Genomic DNA, 22,849 nt, shown 5'->3' with positions numbered 1-22,849 from the left:
ACGCGTTTCAGCGGTGTAATCAAAACTCCACGGAAAATCTCTTTAGGGAAATCTTTTTGGCTCGTTTCTGTCAGCAGGATTACCACTGGGTCAATAAGGAGGTTTTAATCTGACGCTGTGTGAATGACTGTGCCACGCTTAAATCAGTGCCAGGGACACTCACCCACACACAGCCCAAGACAAACACACAAGTCATTCAGACATCTTTCAGAGCTCTAATGATAACCCAGTGGCTGACAGAGAGTCCCACAAGGTAGACTTCTTAGCTCACCTGCACTCGGCCCATTTGCGGTAAATGTCCGCCTCCATGATCTCCGTCTGGTTGGGTGAGAACCGAAACTCTGACACCAACAGAGGAGTGTGTTCCAATGGGTCGCAATCTCCCAACTCACCTGCACAAGACGGGGCACACACAGGACGGAGAGGTTGGAACAACAGCACACACTATATTGTAAATACACCAATGCAAGAAAAAAAATAAAAATAAATTGTAGACACCTAATACCCACACCCAAATACATGTACATATACACACACTAACACACATATAAGGACTCACTCTGTAGGCAATAAGCCCCAAGATCCACAGATACATCATATGGACACTTTAATCTGCTCAGGGAAAAGGAAAGGCTTATTGATGCATCAAATGGCTTGTTAACGTTTTATTAAACCAGACTTTATAAACATAAGGCAAGTATAAGAGGCCAAGAGAGTGGCTGATAAAGACCCAGTAGACGTACAGTATCTCTCTCTCTCTGTATGTATGTGAGACAAGAGATGCCGCTGGAGAAAGAATAAGTTATAAGAAAGAGTGTATCCCATGTGTGGGAAAGTGTGTCGATGTTCTTAAATTAGAAACTAGTGTTGGTTCTCATCACAGTTCCTTTTATTAAAAGAGCAGAGCAGCTCCCAGGGGATCAGACCCACATTAAGACACTGAAACTGAGCTGGTACTGGACTGTAGCAGAAAGCAAGACCTTGTACGTGTGCGTCTGTATTCTTACATGATAGTGTAAACAATCAGTTATTCCCTATCGCACTTTCACCACCACTCTGTGGAAATTTGCATGAATAGGAAGTCGCTTATCGCTATCCCACTGCCACAACCTCAATCACACTTCCCAGATTTAACATCACACTTAAGCGTTAAATATCATTGATGGTTACATAAGGAGAAGAGACTACAAAACACAGTGCAGAAGAGTTATTACTATAGTGTGTGAAAGCAGTTCTTACTTGCCAGACAGAATGTCTTGTCTGAGCTGCAGCACGAAAAGGTACCTATGAAAAATTCAGTCAGTTAGAAGATCACAGAATTTTCACTTCATTTTTCTTACTGGTTATTGTCCTTGATTAACAGTGCGATCATACATAGGAATAGCTGCAGATTTTTTGGTTTATGTACTGTAACAACCTCAGCAGCAACCTCATTTCCCCTCTCGTCTGTTCCAAGCATTCAGCATCACCAGTACACTAATCACCGGCCTGATCATCTGGCATCATCCGCACCTGGTTCTCACTGGTTCATGCCTTAAGTTAGAGGGTTTTTATGCTTGTATGATTCATAGGTCACTGATAAAAAAAAAAACATTCCTCTGAAACTAGTCAGGTACAGAAACTGGCCAAAAAATGAAAGGCAAAAAAAAAAAAAAAAAAAAAGAAGTAATTCCGGAGCCCTGGAGAACTATTCCTCAAGGCTAGATTAAAAATACAGACGTCTAGCTCTTTGGAAGCAAAATCTGAAGAAATAAGGTGGGGTCTAGACATTTGAACAGTACTGTATATATCCAAGCTTTAACACACACAGGAAATATTCAAATAGATAGGTTTTTCTACAACTAACACAGCGTACTGTACTGTGTTAAATCTGTCCTGCTCTACTTTTTACCTCGTGAACTCCTCATGAAGGTTATTGGGCTCAGAGGAGTAGAACTTCACCCTGAAAAACAGCCTGTATGGAGGGCCGTCTGAAAGAGAGAGAGAGAGAGAGAGAGAGAGAGAGAGAGAGAGAGGGGGAGAGAGAGAGAGGAAAAGGTAACCAGAAGTGGAAAAAAAAACGTGGCTTATTAGTGAACGAACACAGTGTAGACATGCGACATGCAACAGAAAACCATTTGTATACTGAAAAGTAAAAAAAAAAAAATTTAATAAATAAATAAAAAAATAAAAACCCAAGGCCACACTAAGTTGTCATAGAGACACGTCAGTCCGCTGACATTTTCAGTATGACTCAAGAGCAATCTGAAGCCGGTATAAAAGAGAAGTGTGTAAAAATGTAAAAAGGCAAACAGCAATTTCTTGATGTGAGATGTTGAAAAGATGTTTAGATTTTTTCCCCCCAAATGTTAATAAGTAAATGACTTGCAAACCTTAAAGAACAACAGAGAAGTGATCAAAGGAATATGTGTAAATCGCATGCATAGCCCAGGGCATCTTGCATGTAGTCATTAAACAAATCAGTAAAAATGCTCAATATGTCAATCATTATTATAACCTGAGACCTGGTGAGTAATGGAACCGACCTTCTCATTTTACCTTGATGGACAGCGAGAGTGCATGTTCCATAGGTAATGTTTAAAGCTTTAGATTACTAATTTCAGATGATACTGCGAAGTTTTTTTTACACGCACTCTCGCACACGTTAGGCATGTACACTGTTTGGCAAAAATAAAAAAACATCACACACTCCAAGAGTTCATTTGTTCACCCTTAACTTTGTTTACAGCACACAGTTTGGTGGCCAGTTTATGTGTGAAAATGATTCCTCATCCCCCAGAACCACTCGATCACATAATGTTGCAGAGTCTAGACCTGACCAACTGAAGCAACACCAGATCATAACACGGCCTCCACAGGCTTGTACCTTGGCCACTATGCATGATGGGTGCTTCACTTCATGTGCTTCCCCTCTTACCCTGACGCGCACTTTGCTCTGGCATAGGGTCAATCTGAACTCATTAGAGTACATTAGAGCACTCATTAGATCTTTTTCCATTTTTCCAAAGTCAAATCTTTATTCGTCCTTGAACATGAAACCCCCCTTTTTCCTCCCTGATTAGTCCTGATCACTAGCAAGTGGTTTTCTTATGGCCACACAACTGTTTAGTCCCAATCCTGTAAATTCCCATCACATTGTGTGTGTGGAAATGCTCTCACTTTCACTATTACAACATTGCTATGGTTTTTACTGTTGATTTTTTTAAAACTATATAACTTGAATTGTTTACGTGATCTCCATTCATGACTTTGACAATTCAGCTTTATACTTCGATAGAGGTTTTGATATCGTCTTGGGTTGTGTGTTATTAACTCAGTTCTGGTCATTTTAAATCTCCTTAGTTGTTTTCTTTGCTTGATGCAGCCCAATGATTTGTCCCTTTCTGAAATGGCGATTTTAAAAGGTACACAGGCTTGATTTATTGCTATAAATATAAATTGTGATTTACGTGCCAGTCATTTCAATTTCTCACCAGCTACCAGCAGTGGGTGTGTCTTTGCATGGGCTAATAGGACTGGCTTCTGCCCCATCCACAGAGTAAACACTCTTACACCCACTCATAACACATCACCATGGCAACCAAAGATAACAAGCAAAAGGACATCAGACACCTGCTATGACCCAACGGTTCAACTTTATTATACCTTTGTGTGTTTGTGTGTGTGTGTGTGTGTGTGTGTGTGTGTGTGTAAGAACTTACATGTAATCTGCTTTTTTATGGGTTTGGCGGCATCCAGCCAGTGCTAAAGGAGAGAGAGAAAGAGAGGTTTAGCACGATTGCAGCGGGAAAGTAAATTGCTGTTGCTCTGATTGATGTGCGGCGGCTCCATCACACACACACACACACACTTTTAGACTCAAGTTCAGTTCCTCCTTCTCTTTCACACTCACACACAAGCCTAATATAGAATAGCACTTACCACAACCTGCTCCGGATCCATGAACTGCAGTCCAAAATAATCAGCCTCAACAAGGTCCAAATGATACATGATTTGATCAAACAGGTCCTGTCCCTTTGCATGTTTCTGTCACAAACAAAATCACAGAAAGCTAAGCATAAATCTGGAGTGCGACACTGCTTTTAAAATGTTCAGCAGGCTTTTGTGGGGTCTGGAATAACCTGCTTGCATAAGCCACAAACATTTACATGACTGCATGATGGCACCTTCCTGACGCACCATTCAAAGGAGAACAAATGAGGCAGGATTCAAATGAACCAAAGCAGGAAAAATATGACAGGGAGTTTGTTATCCGCAGTAATGAATCAAAGTTGCACTATAAGGATGCAATTTAAACAAGAAATTGGAGGAAAATCAATCACCGATCAAAAACTGAGATTTAGATTGGACTTAAAAACTCATTTAATTAGGATTGATTCTTATTGCTCATTATTTGTTAATTAAATACATGACACGGGGAGAAAAATACGAGCTGAGCTCACAAAAGGTCCTCCTTTTTAGCTCGTTCATTTAATTAAATTGCCTTTTCATGGCATCTGTGTATGATCAAACCATAAATGTAATCTAATAAATCCTGGAACAGACCATGACCCACCTTACTGATGTATGGAATAAGCCAAGTTTAAGGATCATCTTATTTATGATCAGTTTTTTAAAAACATGTTAAGACCTCCAAAAGCCCAAAGAATCTGCAAGATTCCCACCCAGGAACATTATGCAATCAGTATGTTTTTTTTTTAAACCTGTTAAGATCTCCAAAAAGTCCCGGATGCTGGTAAACAACCCAAATTAACTGGCTTCCTGTTGAGTAGAGTCCATGACATGCATAGTGAAAATTGTCCATCTTAATGAGCTCCAATGGTAGTAATAGTGCTTGGGCCCTAATAATCCTATAAATAGTAGTACTCGTGAGAATTTCGCACGGACGAGTTACACAGATGGATGGATGGATGCAAAAACAAACAAACAAAAAACAATGGCTCCAACACGTAATGTAAGTATAATGGGTTTTTCAAGTTAAACCAGGGCTTTTGATTGTTTAGAATAGCAATTAAAATTGAAAGTCAAGGTAGAAAGTTCAGTATGCTTAGTATGCTGGAGCCATGATCAGACTGCATGCATTACATCTGAAAATGTAAGTCTTACTGTATGTAAATGTCAATCGTATCCATGTCAATAGTGTCCATTAAGCAGTATAAATCACAGTCTTATTACATTATACTGTACATGGAAGTAGTGGTATACTATTTAGTATGATTGTAAACAGTCTGGGACGTACCCCAATTATAGACTCAATTACAATATATATATATATATATATATATATATATATATATATATATATATATATATATATATATATATATTATTATTATTATTATTATCATAAAAAATTTATTGTACATATTCGTACATTATGAGTCACTGTGAGCACCTGATAAAAACACAAAACCTCCCACCATAATGTCTACTTTAAGCTGTGAGTGCTTGACCCAGCAGCCTTGTTTGTGCATCACTAATACTGAGGTGTGGCCAACACAACGACCTAGTCACCCAAAGTTTAAGTAAGCTAGTTAGCTACTGTAAAGCTAGCCAGCTACAATAAAGCTCTGGTTGAAGGGAAAAGATTTGTTTTGCATGCATAGAACTATGGGCTAAATGAAAGGGCTAGCCCAATGGTTCTGGTTAGGGTTGGCCGACAAATTGATCACAATCTTATAGCACTGTATATTCATTTATTTCCTAAATTATTTCACAAGTTACTACAGTAAACACTACAAACAAATTGGTGAACCTACTGATGAGCAATAACAATACAAGCACCTGCCTAATATTGCGTAGGTGTAATATCTTGCGTCATCAAAACAACTCTGAACCATCTAAGTCTGGACTCCACTAAACCTCTGAAGGTGTGCTGTGGTATCTAGAACCAAGGTGTTAGCGGCAGATCCTTTAAGGACCGTATGTTGCAAGAGATCAGACAGAGATTCATGGATCAGACATGATAATCCAGCACATCCCACAGATGCTCAAAGAGAGTGAGATCTGAGGATTCTGGAGGCCAAGTCTACACCATGAATTTTTGTCATGTTCCTGAAACCATTCCTAAATGATTTTGCAGTGCAGCAGGGCGCTGGTGGGTGCTATGTGTCAAAGTAACATTTATGTGAATGCCAGGACCCAAAGGTTTTCAGCAGCATATTAACACACAGTTATTACGGGCATGATTTCTTCTCATAGTTTATCCTGAAGCTACAAAGGCTGTAAAAGAGAATGTGTTCATCAAACCAGGCCTTCTTCCATTGCTCAGTGGTCCAGTCCTGATGATCAAGTGTTCATTGTAGAAGCTTTCACTGTAAACAGGAGTCTATCCAGACTGTGCCGATGCAGCCCCATACCCAGCAAGACGTGACTCACTCTCTGGGTCAGCCTTTGCATCCCATGAGTTTTAATAAGCCTTGGACAGCCATGACTCTGTCTCCAGGTCACCGGTGGTCCTTTCAAGGACTGCCTTTGGTAGGTTCTAACCACTGCATACCACAAACACCTGGGATTTTGGAGATGCTCTACTCCAGCTTTTTAGCCAATCACAACATGTTCCTTGTTAAACTCTTTCAGATTCTTATAATTGACCACTTTTCCAGCAATTTTCCACATTACCTTCAAGAACTGACTGTTAACTTGCTGCCTAATATATCCCACCTCTTGACAGGTGTCAATATAAGGACTTAATCAATGTTATTCACTTCACCCGTCAGTGCTTTTGATGTTATGGCTACGCGGTTTATAAGAATTGTTGCTTTATGGTAAAATACAACCCCTAAAGAAAAAGTATAACAAGAGACATCATGTAAAACAAAAAACATATTATCAAGCTGCTTTTAAAAATGTGCACTTTTATGCACGTTTAATAGGGTAAACTATTATTACTAAAAGGGAAACAATACATGGTGTATTTAAAAATGTTTAATTAAAAATTACATCATTTTAAATGTCCTATTAATTGCAGTATGAAAATGAAGATGAGTGACAAGTGAGTAAGTATTTAAATGTTTAAATACCGAATACATCGATGGTGTTTTATGTTTTATTATCTGGTTCAAATTTGCTCCTCATGTTTGAGTGTTTTGGTACACTTCTCAGCATTCTGTGTACAGGCACAGCAGTGTTGCAACTCGTAACAGATATGCTCATGAGCCATTTCCAGGATTTTTGCATAATCTTTTTCGTGTTAAAAAAATCTGTTGTGCTTTCTTAAAGTGCCAATCATGCTGTGCCAACCAAACTCCATCGGCTTAAATGTTTTCAATAATGCAGCGTATTAGAAACTGTACTCATTCATTTATCCTCTCTCAGTATCTCTCTCCTGATTGGCTGCACTCCCACCAGACTCTACGTAGCTGCACGTCTTTTGTGACTGAACCTGGGTTGTGATGACCTTTGACATATCTGAGCTGGTTTAAAAATGCCTTTTAAAAGGGCCCAACACCTGTTAAAGTGATTTACTTTTTATTACATTACAAGACTGTAAGGATGCTGACAACAAGATCATAAAGCTTATTCCACCCCCCTTTAAAATCATATTTATTTTTAATTCTAACATGATTTTTGAAATGTCTAGACATTAAAGCTACATAAAAGGAATGTACTGTAGCTTCTCTGTTATTACAAAAACACTAATACCGTCTGGCTGAATTGATTCACCCATAATGACCATGAGATTTATTTAAGTACATTGCATCTCCAAAAATGTGTATACTGTTTTTTTTTTTTTTTTTTATTTAATTCAAAAAGTAAAACTCTCATAATCGAGATTCATTACATCAAGTAAATATTATTAATATTTCATAATATATAATAAGCTTTACTTCTGCTGCTCCAATCAAACAGTCGTCATAGCAGACCATACAATCCGCACACAAATTCGTCCATTTTGACGCAACCCTCACATTTTTCTAACTGTGCTTGGCACCAGCACTCCACACAGTGGCTGGGTAGTATGGGGTGTGACAGCTGGGCTAGAACCCGGATCCTCTGATCCTCAAATCAATAACCTAGAGCCTTAGCCGCCTGCCCGCTCACCTATTTGATAACATTAAATATTAAATATTATATTATCAAGGCTTTTTTCAACGATTATGACCTACAGCATATGAAAATCAAAACGGTTGAAATAATATATAAGAATAATCAAAAAAGGATTTACAATACAGAACTATCCAGCTTCTGAAAAGTATGACATTTTATGGCCTTAATCCTTGGTCGGGACAGGATCAGGATCTGCAAGACCAGGTTGCTTTGATAGCAGCCTTTAGCTCGCCTGTATCGTTGGGTTGGGTGTTTTCCATCTACCTCTTAAGTAAACCCCATAGATTCTCTATGAGGTTCAGTTCAGGCAAGTGGCTGGCCAATCAAGCACAGTAATATCATGGTCAGCACAGCATCAGTTAGGCAGTGGTAGGAGGTGGAAAAGGAAGTCTTGCAGGAAAAGGAAATTGGTATCTCCATAAAGCTCGTCAGCGGACAGAAGCATGAAGTGCTTTAACTACTTCTGTCCCTCTCTATTCTTCCTCCAGACTCTGGGAGCTTGATTTCCAAAAGAAATGCAAATTTTACTTTCATCTGGAAAGAGGACTTTGGACCAGTGGGCAACAGTCCAGTTTTTTTTTCCGTATCTCAGGCAAGACACTTCCGGTATTGTCTCTGGTTCAGGAGTAGCTTGATATTTAGAATGTAACAGTTGTTGCCCATTTCCAGAAGGCTCTTGAGGTACTGACTCCAGCCTCACGCCACTCCTTGTGAAGCTCTCCCAAGTCGAGATAAAAGAAACACCTTTGAAATATTTTCTTTTTCACAAATTGTCATTAGCTGTGAATAGCATCCTTCAAAATGATCTTAGTAATCCTATTAGAATAGATTCCAAACAAAAAATCCACCATAACCTGCCTAACTCCTGTTCTAGTTCCTCAAACTAAAAATTAATTACCTTACCCATGTAAATATATCTTTTGCAGCTAATGTTATAAACCTTATAAGTAAGACTATAAATAGTTGTAGAAAACCTGTTAGGTGTCAGGTTGGCAGCTTGGAGGCACTAAACTACACTAGTCACATGCCTGTTTTGAGTTCTGATTTTACTGTATGCAGTAATGAGCTTGGGTCGGAAAACCAGAAGTAAAGAGGCATTTCTGGAAGTATGCTGCTGATACACTAGCTTAAACCTTACCCTACCTTCTCTTGTGGGAGACCTGCCATGCGTTGGTCCAACTGGGCCTGGACAGGGGCTTTACTTCATTACCGAAAGGACAGAGCATTTATAGCGCAGCTGTAGCCATGTGAGACAAGCACCCCAGCCATGCTCCCGCCTAAACTCAAGTCTCCTTCTGCTTGACTTGATATCTATCATTGAGTATTCAGACATTATACTGATTCCCTGTGTTCCTGCATCCAATACTCTGTTTGCCTCATTCATCCTGCAGTATGACTCCTATAACTTTTGCGGCCCTAGAGCCCTTCCAGGTTAACATAATTCCCACAAAAGTTGGGAGTAATCTCTTTTATCACTTTCATCATAATTAGACATAACCATAACAACCTTGATATTACCTTATACATCGTAATCTCCATCATAGTCACATGACTTTAATCGACCCCCAACCATGAGAGAGCCATGAGCCTAGTGAACAAATCACATGCACGTACAGTCTCCCCATATTCACAAATATGCAAAAAGGCAAAACCCAGGCCTTACTGGTGTAGTTTTGTGTGTGACGATTGCCCAAGGCATGATTTAATTAGTAGTTTTTAGTACTCAATATAAAAGTCAAAATATGCCGTAATAGTTACGGGGTACATGAATCAGCAGGCACAGTAGTCAATAAGTTGCTGTTTCAGTCATTAAAGCTTTGTGCAGTAAGAAATAGAGGAATTGTTCTTAGTGCTGACAGCTATCACTGACTTAAATTCTTACATTTCTATGGCCTATAGGTTTTAACTAAATCAAAATATGACCCTAATATAATACAAAATTCTGCATTTAAATGAATGATTATGGCAGGAACTCTGCTTTTGCTGAAAATAAATTCATTTAAATAGAATGTGTGTGTATTATCAGTATATTATCTATATCAACAGATCCTTTGGTCTTTAAACAGTGTGGACAGATTTCAGAAGAATATAATAGGCTATGGGCCAGTGTTCTGGTTACCTTACAATCATATTAAGGAAACGTAATGTGGTAGCCTATCTTTAAGCTGTTAGATAACATTTTTCAAATATACCGCATTGTCAAATATTAGCAACATGAAATTTGGACACTTTGGGAAGTGCCGGAGTTTCCCCAAAGCCCCTGCGGGCACTTAAAGGCCTCTTGGGAGCAAAGGGTGGATCTCTGGCCATAGGGGGATAAAAAGCAAATTGACAAAGCACATTGAATCGAGGCACTCAGAGATATAAAGGGATTTATAAGAGGCTCTTTTTTCGAGAGGCGTTCATGTCAAACCGGGACTTGTGCAGCCATTGTGAATGAAGTTGTAAAACCCACTGACATTACAGAAGACCTTAAGCACAGTACAGTAATGAGACTGCAGTAAAACCTTGAAATGGTACAGATGCTTTACTAAGGGTCCCATAGCTGAGGACCCCAGCCGAGGTGGCTTGGAGCCCATTGCAGTCTTTTCTGTGAACATTTAGCAAATGCAATACCAGATCCTTGAAAAGTGACATAACTTGTCACAAACATGTGGAAGAGACCCATTTGTCTGTGGGATCGGCACACCCTTATTGACAAACACCACTTGCACACTACAGGAATTTGGCCCAGAGACATATTCCATACAGTGTTGACCTCACTCCAAACCATACCCATTATTCATCCACGTATGCACATAATCTACTTTAAAGGAGTTCCTGGGAGGCCGGTGTTCCAAACATGAAGTGGAAAGTCTGATCATGGCTTACTGAGAAAACTTTATACCTTGATGGTGGTGAGTGCATTAGTGTAGCAGGGGATTATATAAAGAAATAGAGTGCGTTTACTCTGTTATTCTGCACAATTAAAAATTTTGGTCAGACTCGAACACCCCACATAGTTCCTAGAAGTGTTAAATGTCTGCAGTTAAAACCTACTGTATATTGCTTTTCTACAGCTACACTAATTAAACAAGATTGAGAAGACCAGACCGGTTTTTAACATGATACAGTTTTAATATGAAAAGTGTCTTTGTACAGTCAGTGAAGGCTTAATCTCAGTTTGGTCAAAACCAATCCAGTCCAATTGAGTTTTTTTTTTTGTGTAAGCGCTAATAAGTTTTTTTTATTTTTTGTTTATTTTATTTATTGATGTGAAAAAGTTTTGGCCGCATCCTATTTAGCTACAGACGAGACAGGTGCATGCTTATTGTCCTATAAATGCGACATCACACACTATGTAAATAAGCAGAAAAGCCCATTATTAAGTAAAAAGGTATTATGTTTCCAGTAATCCCCACATCAAAGATGCATTAAATATTGAACTATAACTATTGTGTAACAAAGATGTGAAGTCTCTCGCTGTGGCATTTTCTTAGGTATGCTCAGATATCCAGTCTTGAAGTATCTAACAAACTTCTATTTGCAATACAAATCGGATACTTATTTGTTAGATGGAATTGAAATCCTAATGTATTATACCCAGCACTGAATGAACAGCAGAACTGTTTGGGGGGAAATAAACTGCATACATATTAAGCTCAGTAATGTGTTGCCCAAACAACCTGCCAGTATGTCTGCTCTGCGGGATGTGACATGATGGAGCTTCATTTTTAGCTGGGATTAGAAACATAAATAAAGGCAGAGAGTTTTGCCGAATATAAATCGGTGTCCTTTATCATGTGTCATGTTGGGTTGAGGACATGTCAGTTTGAAAGCAGATGGCAGGGGCGCTTTGCAGTACTGATGACGGGACTTTTGCATTATTCAAAAATAATTAGCAGCGTCTACACCGATTTCATCTCTCAAATAATTACAAGTGCAACACCAGTCGAATAACAATACATTATACAGATAAAGGTTACATATCTAATGTGCATGCTTCTGCATAAAACAGGATCGTGTCATGTTAAAGCAAAAAAATTCTTGTTACATGCATGCTTTAGAGCGTTTGTGTCAGAAGGTTCAGTGGGAGGTTTTACTGTCCTCTACCTTTTTAGCCTCATTTGACCTTCAAGCTTTTAATAAGGCATGTTCCCAACAATTACATGCCCATATATGACACTGCATTACCATTACCATTTTCTTCTTCAATTTGTATTAATACTATTATAACTATTGTACTGTAGATGTCACAGGTAAGTTGTAGATACTAACTGGCCACTTCATTAGGTACAACTGCACTTTAATGCAAATATTTAAAATCAGCCAATCACATGGCAGCAACTCAATGCATTCAGGCATATAGACATGGCCAAGTTCAACCAAACATCAGAACAACTTTGAACATGGTAAGGTTGTTGGTTTCAGACAGGCTGGTCTGAGTATTTACAAAGCTGCTCACTTACAAATATGTCTAGGAGACCTACAGAGAATTTACAGACTGGCCTGAAAAAGAGAAAATATCCAGTGAGCAGCAATTCTCTGGGCGAAAATACTGTCCCTCGTTGCTGCCAGAGGTCAAAGGAAAATGACCAGTCTGGTTCGAGCTGATAAAAAGTCATACAGTAACTCAAATTACCTACTGAAGCAGATGGGCTGCGGAAGCAGAAGACCGCACCAGGTGACACTCCTGTCAGCTGAGAACATGTAACTGAGGCGATAATTTGCAAGAAATCGCCAAAATTGGATAATAGAAGATTGGAAAAAAACAATGCCTGGTCTAATGAGCCTCAAATTCTGATTGTAGAGACAGAATTGGGCCTAAACAACATAAAAGCAAGGATCCATCCTGCCTTGTACCAACGGTTCAGGCCAGTGCTGGTGTAATGACGTGAGAGTGTTTTTGAGCCCCTTAGTACCAACTGAGCGACGTTTAAATGCTACAGCCTACTTGAGTATTGTTGCTAAACATGACAACAACATAACACGCCATGTCACAAATCCAAAACGTTTTTTTTTTTTTTTTGAGCTCATTGTACTCCAACGCCGTCCACAATCAACCACCTGTCAATCCAGTAGATCACCTTTGGAAAGCGGTGGAACAACAGATTCGCATTATGGATGTGCAGCAACTGCGTGAAGCCATCATGTCAATATGGACCAAGATGTCTGAGGAATGTTTCCAGCCTTGAAGATGGGGTCCAACCCAGTACTAGCGAGGTGAACCTACTGGAGTGACCGGTGAATGTACTGTAGATTAATTCCGAGGTCTAGTTTAAGGCCTGCCTAAGGAAGAAAATGAGAAATGACTAGGCCGACATAACTTCATTCCTGATGGACATGTCTGTTCCTGAACACGGAATGTAGAAACGTTAAAGAATACCGCAATAACCAGTGATCATGAGACTGCTAAAAGTTTTGTCTGTCGGAAATATCATTCTACAGTATATCACTGGTACACAAGTTTTTATGAGTAAATTGACTACTGCCATTAAAGTGGTGATAATTAAAAAAACAATAGTAATAATAAAGACTGTAAAACTGAAATGCATTATTTTCTCCTGCCATACAAATACAGCAGGATAAGAAAGTGCTCTGCATCATGCTAATTATCAGGATACAGGAGCCTGAGTGCTCAGAATGCTAAAGCAACTGTGTGAAAAAGAAGACAGATGGATATGCAAGTAGCCATGGTCCTAATATTAATTGAAGAACCTCCAGGGAATTTTCCTTCAGGGCTTGTGGAGTATCTCTGTGCATTTGTTTTCTTGCCGAATACCAATCGTTAAACTGTCACCTTGTGTCACTGTGACCCCTCATTGCTTGCCCATGAAAGATCTTCACCATGTCACACTTGTAATCGAACTTAGTCTCATCGTCTGAGCGACCCTGGTCACCTGGTCTGAAGGTTCTTACCACATTATGAAAGGGGGACCCCACACAGATATAACAATATTTGCAGTTTAACCACAAAAAAGTATACCAGCGAAAGTTTCTATGAATGCATTCTGGATTACACACTGCATGGCACACAACCATATTTAGGTTCTGGGTTGCATTGTCACACGACTTGCCCCATCTGCTGTTTAAGATTTTTTAAACCCAACTTTGTTGCAATATTGTGTTGCCTGGCACAGGCAACCAAGGGTATCCTGCTGCCTCAAGTGTTTGTTTCATGTTTCAGACAGAAGGAGGCAGATTATCTAGTGCTTCCTCTGTCTGTGCACCAAAGACTTGCCTGAGTACTAGCAGCAGGTGGCAGTGGATCAGGCATTTGATCAGCTGAAACGATTTAGTTTTAGTTTTGCTAAGGCAGCCTTAATTCCAGCTCATAGTGCGTTTGCTGCTGCTCTACATTCCACGATGGTCTGATTATCAGATGTTTAAAGAATGAAAAAAAAGTGCCTTTCTGTATATGCTAAGCAGCTATAGAGCTGTACTGGCCATTTCTGTTCCTGCCAAGACAATGCAGCAAATAAGCGTCCTTTTTTTTTTTTTTTTCTTCCTAGAGGGCTCTGCACCCCTTTGCTTGCTCAACTCCGTCTTATGACTTTGCAGCATCCAGAGAATAATGACCACCAGCATCATGCCAAAACACCTGATACAGATGTAGTCCTAAACAATCTGGGCATAAATAATGACTTTTAACTACTGTAACTCAGTCAGGGCCTGGCGAAGCAAAGATCTCACCATTCTGCCCTGAAATACAACAAGTTATTTTTGAAAATAAAAGAGAAGTTATACAGTGAACAATATACAACATTATGGAAATATGTAATGAGATACACAGTATCTGTAGCACTCACACGGCAAGAACCAATAGATCATGTATCTGTATCTATAACACAGTATACATAATAACGATAATACCCCCCCCCAAAAAAAAAATAAAAGCATGGTCCTCACTAATATTTAATTGGACCTTCTTTTGACAAACTTATGCAACGCTATAATACTTATTCCTGTCCAGAGTTCAAACCACTGTGTAAAGCCTTCTCTAGAACATCTACTGTATAATACTTTCAACCGAAGTTAAGGTCAGAACTCTGCTGTGGCCAATGAATGTATGAAAATGATTCCTCATGCTCAAAGAACCTCTCTTTCACAAAATAAGCCTTTCTTGCTTTTAAATGTGCCTGTGCCATCAATAGATTGATGTAATAACCTGGTCATTCAGTACATTCAGGTCATCAGCTGACTTCATTTTGTTGCCCCATAACATAGTTGAGTCTAGACCTGACAAACTGAAGCAACCCCAGATCATAACACTGCCTCCAGAGGCTTGTACAGTGGGCACAATGCATGATGGGTACGTTTGCTTTATGCCCTTCTTAGCTTTTCTCATCAGACCACATGACCTTTTGGCATTGCCTAAAAGTCCTAGCAAATTAAAGCCTTTTCTCCAGATAATCCTCACTAATGAGTCGTTTTCTTCGAAACCAAACAGATGTTTAGTCTCAATTATATACAATAAATGTGTCGCATTGTTCACATGGATATGCTCTTTTGTTTCATGATTAACTATAGCTGTGACATCATAAAATATGAACAGTATTTCTTTTGTATGTCTTTTTTGACATTGACAGTTCAGAAGATCCTTCCAGGTTTTGTAATGCACTTTTCTCCTTAGTTGTTTTCTTTACTTGATGCAAGCCAATAACTTGACCCTTCTGCACCACTAAAGAAAAATGTTGCCAGCTGAAAAATATTAATCACTGCAGTAATTATCCAATCAAAGGCTCTTATGTAGTTGCTTATTTAAATTCGAATAATAACTTTTTTTTCGGGCTGAGCAGCGTCGAATAATGCAAATAACATGTTCCAAGCTGTTCATCAACACGCATTCATTCTATAATGCTAATTTAACAAAGAAAAAATATTAGCGCGCTATATTCAGCATCCTTGAATCCATTTCCCGAAATGCTCCACAGGACAAGAATGTTTAAAAGGATCCCCACAGTGTAGTATAGACCTTTTGTAGGATCCCCATGTGGTGTCATGGTTCCGAGGTGTCAAATAACGGTACTGGGAAAGGGAGCAAACACAGAGGGATACACTACTAGAAGGGCATTTATGACAAATTTAGCAACCTTGAGAAGACATTAATGACTGTCCTGCACCCGATGTGACTCCCCGGCTCACATCATTGCCGCTTGTTATATAAGATGTGAAAGCAGGTTGATTCTTAACCTGCCTGAGCTGCATTTGTGCAAACCTACAGTTTGCTCCAAATTAGCGATAATTGATTTAACCTCTAATCAATCACTGACAATCATTTTGTCCCCTACTTTGTTCTTTATTTTAAACTCTTGGCAACTTTTCCAAGTAAGAAGGCAGGTTATTCCACTTGTAATCATTTCCATCCTGTCCATTTCTTAGTTTTTTGTAACTACCGTGCAATGAATAAGTCAGCTTTTATTAATCAATCATTGGCTATATCGCTTTATCTCGTATACAGGGTCATGGGGGACCTGAAACCTATCCCAGGAGACTTAAGGAACGAGGTAGGTTTCACCATGGATGGGGTGCCAATTCATCGTAGGACACACACACTACAGGCAATTTAAGAACGCCAATTAGCCTCATCTGCATGTCTTTGGACTGTGGGAGGAAACTTGCGGGGAGAACATGAAACTCCATGCACACAGATCAGTGGGAGGAATCGAACCCGGAACCGGGAGGTGAGAGACGACTTGGCTAATAAACTTTACATTTTTCTAAAAGTCTACTTCATTTAACACATTTTAATATGCAAACAATCATGAGGATTTAGTGGCTATGCACATTTTCTACAATATCATGTGTTGACCTTTTGTCATTTGTGCTCCTTTCCCCTGAAATAATTAACAACACTGATACTTTGGAAAACACCCATCTTTCTTTCTTCTTCCTACAGTATGAATAACTTCTGCCTAACGTCATTTTCTTTCATGTTCACATGTTTTCTGGTGTTTTGTGTTCCTGTTTAATCCTCTCTCCCCACCTTTGTTATTACACCAAACTTTTCCTTCTGTTTTTATTTTCTATCAGTTTCTTCCATATTTTATTTTTTATAATTCAAGTAGACAGCATTTCTATAAACTTGTGTACGTTCTTTATAAATAAACTAGATGTTACATGTTACACGTTATAGTTCAGTGGTTTAAGATCTTATGAGTGTTTTGTGATTTCAATTTTCTCCACATGTTTGACAAATTAAAGTCTCTTCGATCTTGCGAACTGTTCCTTACCTTTTTAAAGCTTGTGTGTGTGAATTAGGCCAGCTGGCAGGAAAATAAGGAAAGCTCCTCTCTGGCCTTTCAGCGCTGTGCCACTAGAGCAGTGTAGGCTAAAGGCTAATGACTTGAGGTTTTCTGCCTTGAAAATATTTCATGTTAAAATACGCCAGCTCTGTTGTAACACGATACAAGCACGACACATGATCCTGCACTTAAGCCAGCACCTACTAATGTAGCCAGCAACAAAAACATCTTTGTTGTGAGGAACAATTTGGTGTTAAAGTAAATGCTCGAGTCAAACGTTTATCTGCGGACATACAATCGGAAATAAAGGCACCGTGCTGTACTTGTGTAGGTGTAGCTGACTGTAGTTCGTATGTACCAGAAGACGGCTCATGTGGTGTGTTTCTTTAAACAGGTCCGATTTTTTTAATTGATGTTTTTAAATGTATACAATGTTTATGTTACTAGAGTGAAAACAAAATATTTGATTTTGAAAACAAACTGACTTTGATCTCAAGGCTGACCTTTAGAAGCTACTTGTTACATTAGTTCCATTTAAACACACAAAAGGAAAAACTGAAACTACTGTAGAGATACACAGGGTTTATAGAAGACACCAGGCTTGGACTATCTGTCTCATTTGCCTAACTCAGGTGCAACCCTGGAGGGCGGAAGTTGAAAGCTAAAGCACGCACTTTGACCTCACTGAGGCAATCATTCTCAAATCGTTGAGATTCAGTTGGGTTTTTATCAGCAGCCCGTTTGAAGGATTAAGGCCGTGTAGTGTATGAACATGCTGATTAGTGAAAGAGTGATCTCGCTCCGTTGGTAGGAAGCAAACCCGAGCACCATCTGTCAGCGGAAGGGAAGCCCATAGGGAAACACAGTGGCACAGCAAGCGCTCAGCCAAAGTTTTGCAGATGAGTAAACAAACAAACAAACAAAAACAGTTCACCAAACCAGAGAAGGTGTATTTTTAAATCTTGTCTTGGATGACAGCACGGCGTGTTCACAAAGCAGCAATTAAATCATAATCCGCTTTATTATAGTATTCAATCAAATCACGGAGCATGTGTGTGGGAGTTGTAATAACTTCTAGATTGACTTTTCCACAGCACGCTGTTGACTCACCGGTAACTCAACGCTGACATCCGAGCCGTCTAACAGCAGAACTCTGCAGGTGATGGCCGATTTGCTGTTGCCCGCGGCGGGGATGTGAACCACAGTGCCTCCGGTCACCACGGCGGGAATCGGCTGCTGCTGCTGCTGCTGGTGCGCCTGAAGCGCCGCGTTCACGCCTCGGCCGCCACCATCGAGCTCATCGGACGGTCGAAAGCGCCTCCGTGAGCGGAGACTGAACGTCCTGCGCAGGAAGCCCATCATCCTTCAACTGAAAGAGACGCGGCGAACCGCGCAAAAGTGACGATGTCCGTGGACGCGCTCCGATAGGGGGGGGGGGGAAACGAGATCCAGCTGTTTGTTTGTTTTTTTCCCCTCACAGATGATTATCACGATCACACAAGTCCTGCGGCAACAACAGGGATCTGTTACAACGCAGACCTGTAGAGAGCTGGATCGGAGCACTTGTCACGCAGGACGGCCAATCACGGGGAGAACACACACGCACATACATACGCGCGCGCGCACATACATACACGCGCGCACTCCTGCCTCGGAGCGGATCAGTCGTTTTCAGTCTCCCCACTGCGTAATGTTTATTTCATTAACGGCACTAAAACCCCCCGCAGATCCCGACTGCGCTGTTCGGATCGTGACGGCGGCTGGGAAACGCTTGTATGTATTTTTTCCGCTTTCTCTACTGACCGAAACTGATGCACCTTCCAGGTAACTAAATCCAGAAAAACTGGCCAGGCAGCTTTGAGTGCGCATGCTCGAATCACGGAGAATAACTCAAAACTTTTTTTTTCCTCCCTGTGAACGCGCGACGCAGCGCTACCTGCTGGCTGTGAAAGGTCTGCTATCACGCAATCCTTTACTGGGACCTGGTCAGCCAATCTGACCTCAAACACACTTCACAGAACACCACACACAGTACACTTACTTCTCATTCTCATGACCAGTGCGTTACTGAAAGGACTCATCCCAGCACATTGTCTGGCCCAAAAATCACAACTCACACCACTCAGAAACGAAGGCCATAAATCAAAATGTATTTATTTCATTATTAATACAGTGATGATTGATTGTTGTAGTATTTATATTTAGACAGTATTTGTTTGTATCCTAGAGAATTATACAGATCTAAAAGTGGCAAAGTGCTTTTTGTCTTCTTAAGATCCACATGAGTTTGGATGCAGCTGTCCCTTGTGGCTTCCTCCAGGTTGTTTCTTCTCACCTCCAAAAAATGTCACTAGGTGGAGGTTAATTAAGCGAAATTGCCTTAAGTGTGAATGCATGTGTATAGAGATGAAATGTGTGCAGTCTTCAACAGGTTCCAGATCTACCCCAGCACTGACCAAGATTAATTGAATGAATGAGTGAATTAAGATACACCCGATTCTGAGGGCACCACTGGTGTGTTTTTTTTTTGTCTCTTGATTGTAAAATGTTTTGGAAAGTTTGCTCTTTATCAGCATGGCAGTGCATCAGTGTCAGTAAGTGCTAGGGATGATACCCATGCAGTACTATTGTATATTTATCTACTCTGAATAATGATAAATGTTAGTAACGTTTCTACTGCATATCAGTTTACATTCTATAAATCCTATGACAACAATTTTAAACATTTCTCTCATTTTTGGAATGAGTGCAGCTTCAGGCAGGACTATGATCTGCAAATCAAAGCTGCAGCACTACAGTTAGTGTATATTGTGCTGATCCCATTTTTTCTTTACTATACTTTTTTACTATACTATCCTATTTTTCTATGAATCGTTTTTCTTTACCCTTTACTGCTTTTCTTTTGCATCAGTCTTTATCCCTGCCCCATAGAAGCAGAAGCTGTGGAAACCAGGTTAAAACTCCCTCTTATAATCCATCATCCATCATGTCTTACAACCCACTGGCTTTTATTCGCTTTATAATATCTGTATGTGTATCCATTTCTCCTGTTCTCTTCTTGTCAGCTGCTAACCGTTTGGCTGTGTTTGAATCTCTCTCGGTACACATGCAGGATGGCCTGACATACAAAGCTGAATTGGCACTGAAAAATACAAAGACAAAGACAACACACAGATGAACAATGGTCTGCAATGCCATGCGTATAAAAGATATTAAAGCACTGGGACTGAAAGTACTGTGTGTACCGAGGTTTGGACCATCATGGCTCTTTGCTCCCTCAGTGAAGCAACAATCTCAAGAGGATACACTGGTTGTGCCCTCTCCATCAGGATCAGGGCTGTCTCCATGGTGATGAGCACACCTGTCCGTCCAATCCCAGCACTGAGGAACCCATACGTTTAGAGTTACTAACTTCAGCATGTGAATTTAATAGGTAGTCAACAGAATATTTTACACTGTTCAGGAAATTACATTTAAAACAACATAGAAATTTAATAATGCATGCAACAAATTACATTTTGTTTGTCAAGTTAATTTTTTTTACTTATGCAAACTTTTTTTTACTGTCAAACACTTATTTCAAAATGATCACAACCTTACATTTAATATTTTATAATGCCGGCCCTGTAGATAAAAAAAAAAAAAAAAAACAGCGCTGAGCCTCTTCCTTTAATGTCTAACAAGACTACAAAACCTCTGTAGAGGGATGTAGAATCACTCATCCTTTTCAAGCTGCTTTAAACTGAAAGAATGATTTCCTTTCATAATTTGCCACTGATTCTATTATCATTTTCCAAGGCTGCAGTTCTTATTCCTTCCTATGTTTTGGTACAATGGAAAAGAACACACCAAGGTCAGTGGTGATAGCAGTCACTGGTTCAAGCAGCTTATCCATCTTTCTCTCCCGTATTATGTACACCATGGTTCTCCAGTTTGTAGATTGAGCGGGTGTAGCCTTTCGTAAGTCATACTTTTCTGTTAGCCAATAAGGCTGTGCCATAGAGTGTCCAAGATTGTTTATGAACATCAAGAATATGAAGATCAAACAAATCTGCTGCCTCATTACTGAAAATTCTAGCAAAATTCTAGCAACCTGGTACTTTTAATATAGGGGCAATTGGGCAAATATAGGCATAACAGTATAACAGTTGAACAAATCCTAACATTGAGATGGCCATTATAAAAATTAATCTGCCTCTTTGACTGACTGACAGGCTGACTATCTGTCTGTCAGATATACAGACACAAAAAAAAAAAGACAGTACACTCTTATCTAGTTATATGTTTTCAGTACCTACATCAATTGTGCAAGAGAGACTTTTTTGCCTGTTTGGTTTTCTGGTGCCTTTGGGTGTGTGTCAAGAAGAAAGAACGTCAGCAATGACCTCATTAGAACAATTACAGCTGTTCATCAATCTGGAAACAGTTACAAGGCCATCTCCACACAATTTAAAATTCGCCCATTTAATATGAGAAAGACCATGTGACCTACACGCCTCTGTAAGCACATTAAATGTTTATGACAGCACAATCCAAACAAGCAGGGAAAGGTGAGAAGAAAAAAGTCCCAAACATATACAGCAGTATGGCTTAGGTTTGTAAAATGTAACATTTAAACAAATCACAAAAGTTCCTTTGGACTGATGAGTCAAAAGTAGAGACATCAAAGAGTGCTGTGTTTGGTGAAACGACAACCAACTGCTATTCTGCCGTCACAGAACTTGGGGAAATTTGGAGAAAATAATAAACGCCACTTTATACAAGAATAGTGTGAAGACAAATGTAAGGCTGTCTGTTTAACAACTTAAGTTGAGCCAAAATTGGGTCATGTAACAAGAGTGATACCTATATACAATATAAAACAAGGTGTTGGAATGGCCGAGTCAAAGTATAAATCTCAACCTCACTGAGAAGCTGTGATCGGATCCTAATAGAGCTGTGCATAAATAAATGCCCTAAAATATGGGGAAAACTACAATGTTTTGTTTTTTTTCACCAAAATATTGTAGGGAACTAATAATCTATTACAGAAAATGCTTACTTTGTTATTGTTGCTAAAGGCAAAAGGCTAATTACTGGGTGTATTTTTGTCCTTTGACTTTTAGATGTTTTTTGTTGTTGTTTGTTAAAGGTAAATCTATTCTTAAATTGTTTAAGGGGAAAATTAAAATTGATCCAAATTGTGTATTGTTCATTTGTGCTATATTTCTGTTCCCATCCTCTTGATAGGTGCCAATAGTTTTAAAGCTTGTGCATACCTGCAGTGGACCATAAGTGGTTCAGTATCTCTTCGCTTGCTTCTCATTGCCTGAACAAAGTCCAAGAAGTCTGAAGATTCTTCCGGGACCCCATGATCTGGCCAGGCCACATACTGTAGGTGTGTGATGGAGCGCTGTTCACCCAGCTGAGAGAGACCGAAAGAAAAAAAACAGAGAGAGAGAAAGAAGGAGAGGGAGATAAGTGCAATTGTTTGCTTAAAGGAAACTACATGTCTGGGCATGCTTTTATTCCCTACTAGACTGCAAAGATACTGAAGCGGAAAACAAGAACATATAAACAGGTACATGCAGACACGC

At 39.6% G+C, this 22,849-nt stretch overlaps 2 protein-coding genes across 2 annotated transcripts in view; both read right to left on the bottom strand.

Moving 5' to 3' along the window:
• epb41l4b (erythrocyte membrane protein band 4.1 like 4B) overlaps positions 1 to 18,872 on the bottom strand; it is a 36,339-nt gene extending 17,467 nt beyond the window's left edge. Inside the window, exons 1-7 of the mRNA XM_053487556.1 lie at positions 18,384 to 18,872; positions 3,922 to 4,026; positions 3,702 to 3,744; positions 1,892 to 1,970; positions 1,240 to 1,284; positions 560 to 612; positions 272 to 392 (exon numbers count right to left, since the gene is read on the bottom strand). Of these exons, the coding sequence (XP_053343531.1) occupies positions 272 to 392; positions 560 to 612; positions 1,240 to 1,284; positions 1,892 to 1,970; positions 3,702 to 3,744; positions 3,922 to 4,026; positions 18,384 to 18,635 (698 nt within the window). The 5' untranslated portion in view covers positions 18,636 to 18,872. The remainder of the gene's footprint in view (positions 1 to 271; positions 393 to 559; positions 613 to 1,239; positions 1,285 to 1,891; positions 1,971 to 3,701; positions 3,745 to 3,921; positions 4,027 to 18,383) is intronic.
• Positions 18,873 to 19,403: 531 nt separating this feature from the next.
• Positions 19,404 to 22,849, bottom strand: part of ptpn3 (protein tyrosine phosphatase non-receptor type 3) — a 41,687-nt gene continuing 38,241 nt past the window's right edge. The window contains exons 24-26 of the mRNA XM_053487555.1: positions 22,532 to 22,677; positions 20,519 to 20,654; positions 19,404 to 20,415 (exon numbers count right to left, since the gene is read on the bottom strand). Coding sequence (XP_053343530.1) covers positions 20,335 to 20,415; positions 20,519 to 20,654; positions 22,532 to 22,677 — 363 coding nt within the window. The 3' untranslated portion in view covers positions 19,404 to 20,334. The remainder of the gene's footprint in view (positions 20,416 to 20,518; positions 20,655 to 22,531; positions 22,678 to 22,849) is intronic.

This window comes from Clarias gariepinus, chromosome 26 (genome assembly GCF_024256425.1).
Source record: "Clarias gariepinus isolate MV-2021 ecotype Netherlands chromosome 26, CGAR_prim_01v2, whole genome shotgun sequence".
In the NCBI taxonomy this organism is placed as follows: Eukaryota; Metazoa; Chordata; class Actinopteri; order Siluriformes; family Clariidae; genus Clarias; species Clarias gariepinus.
Note: the sequence above shows the minus strand (reverse complement) of the source record. Positions and strands in the feature narration are given on the sequence as shown.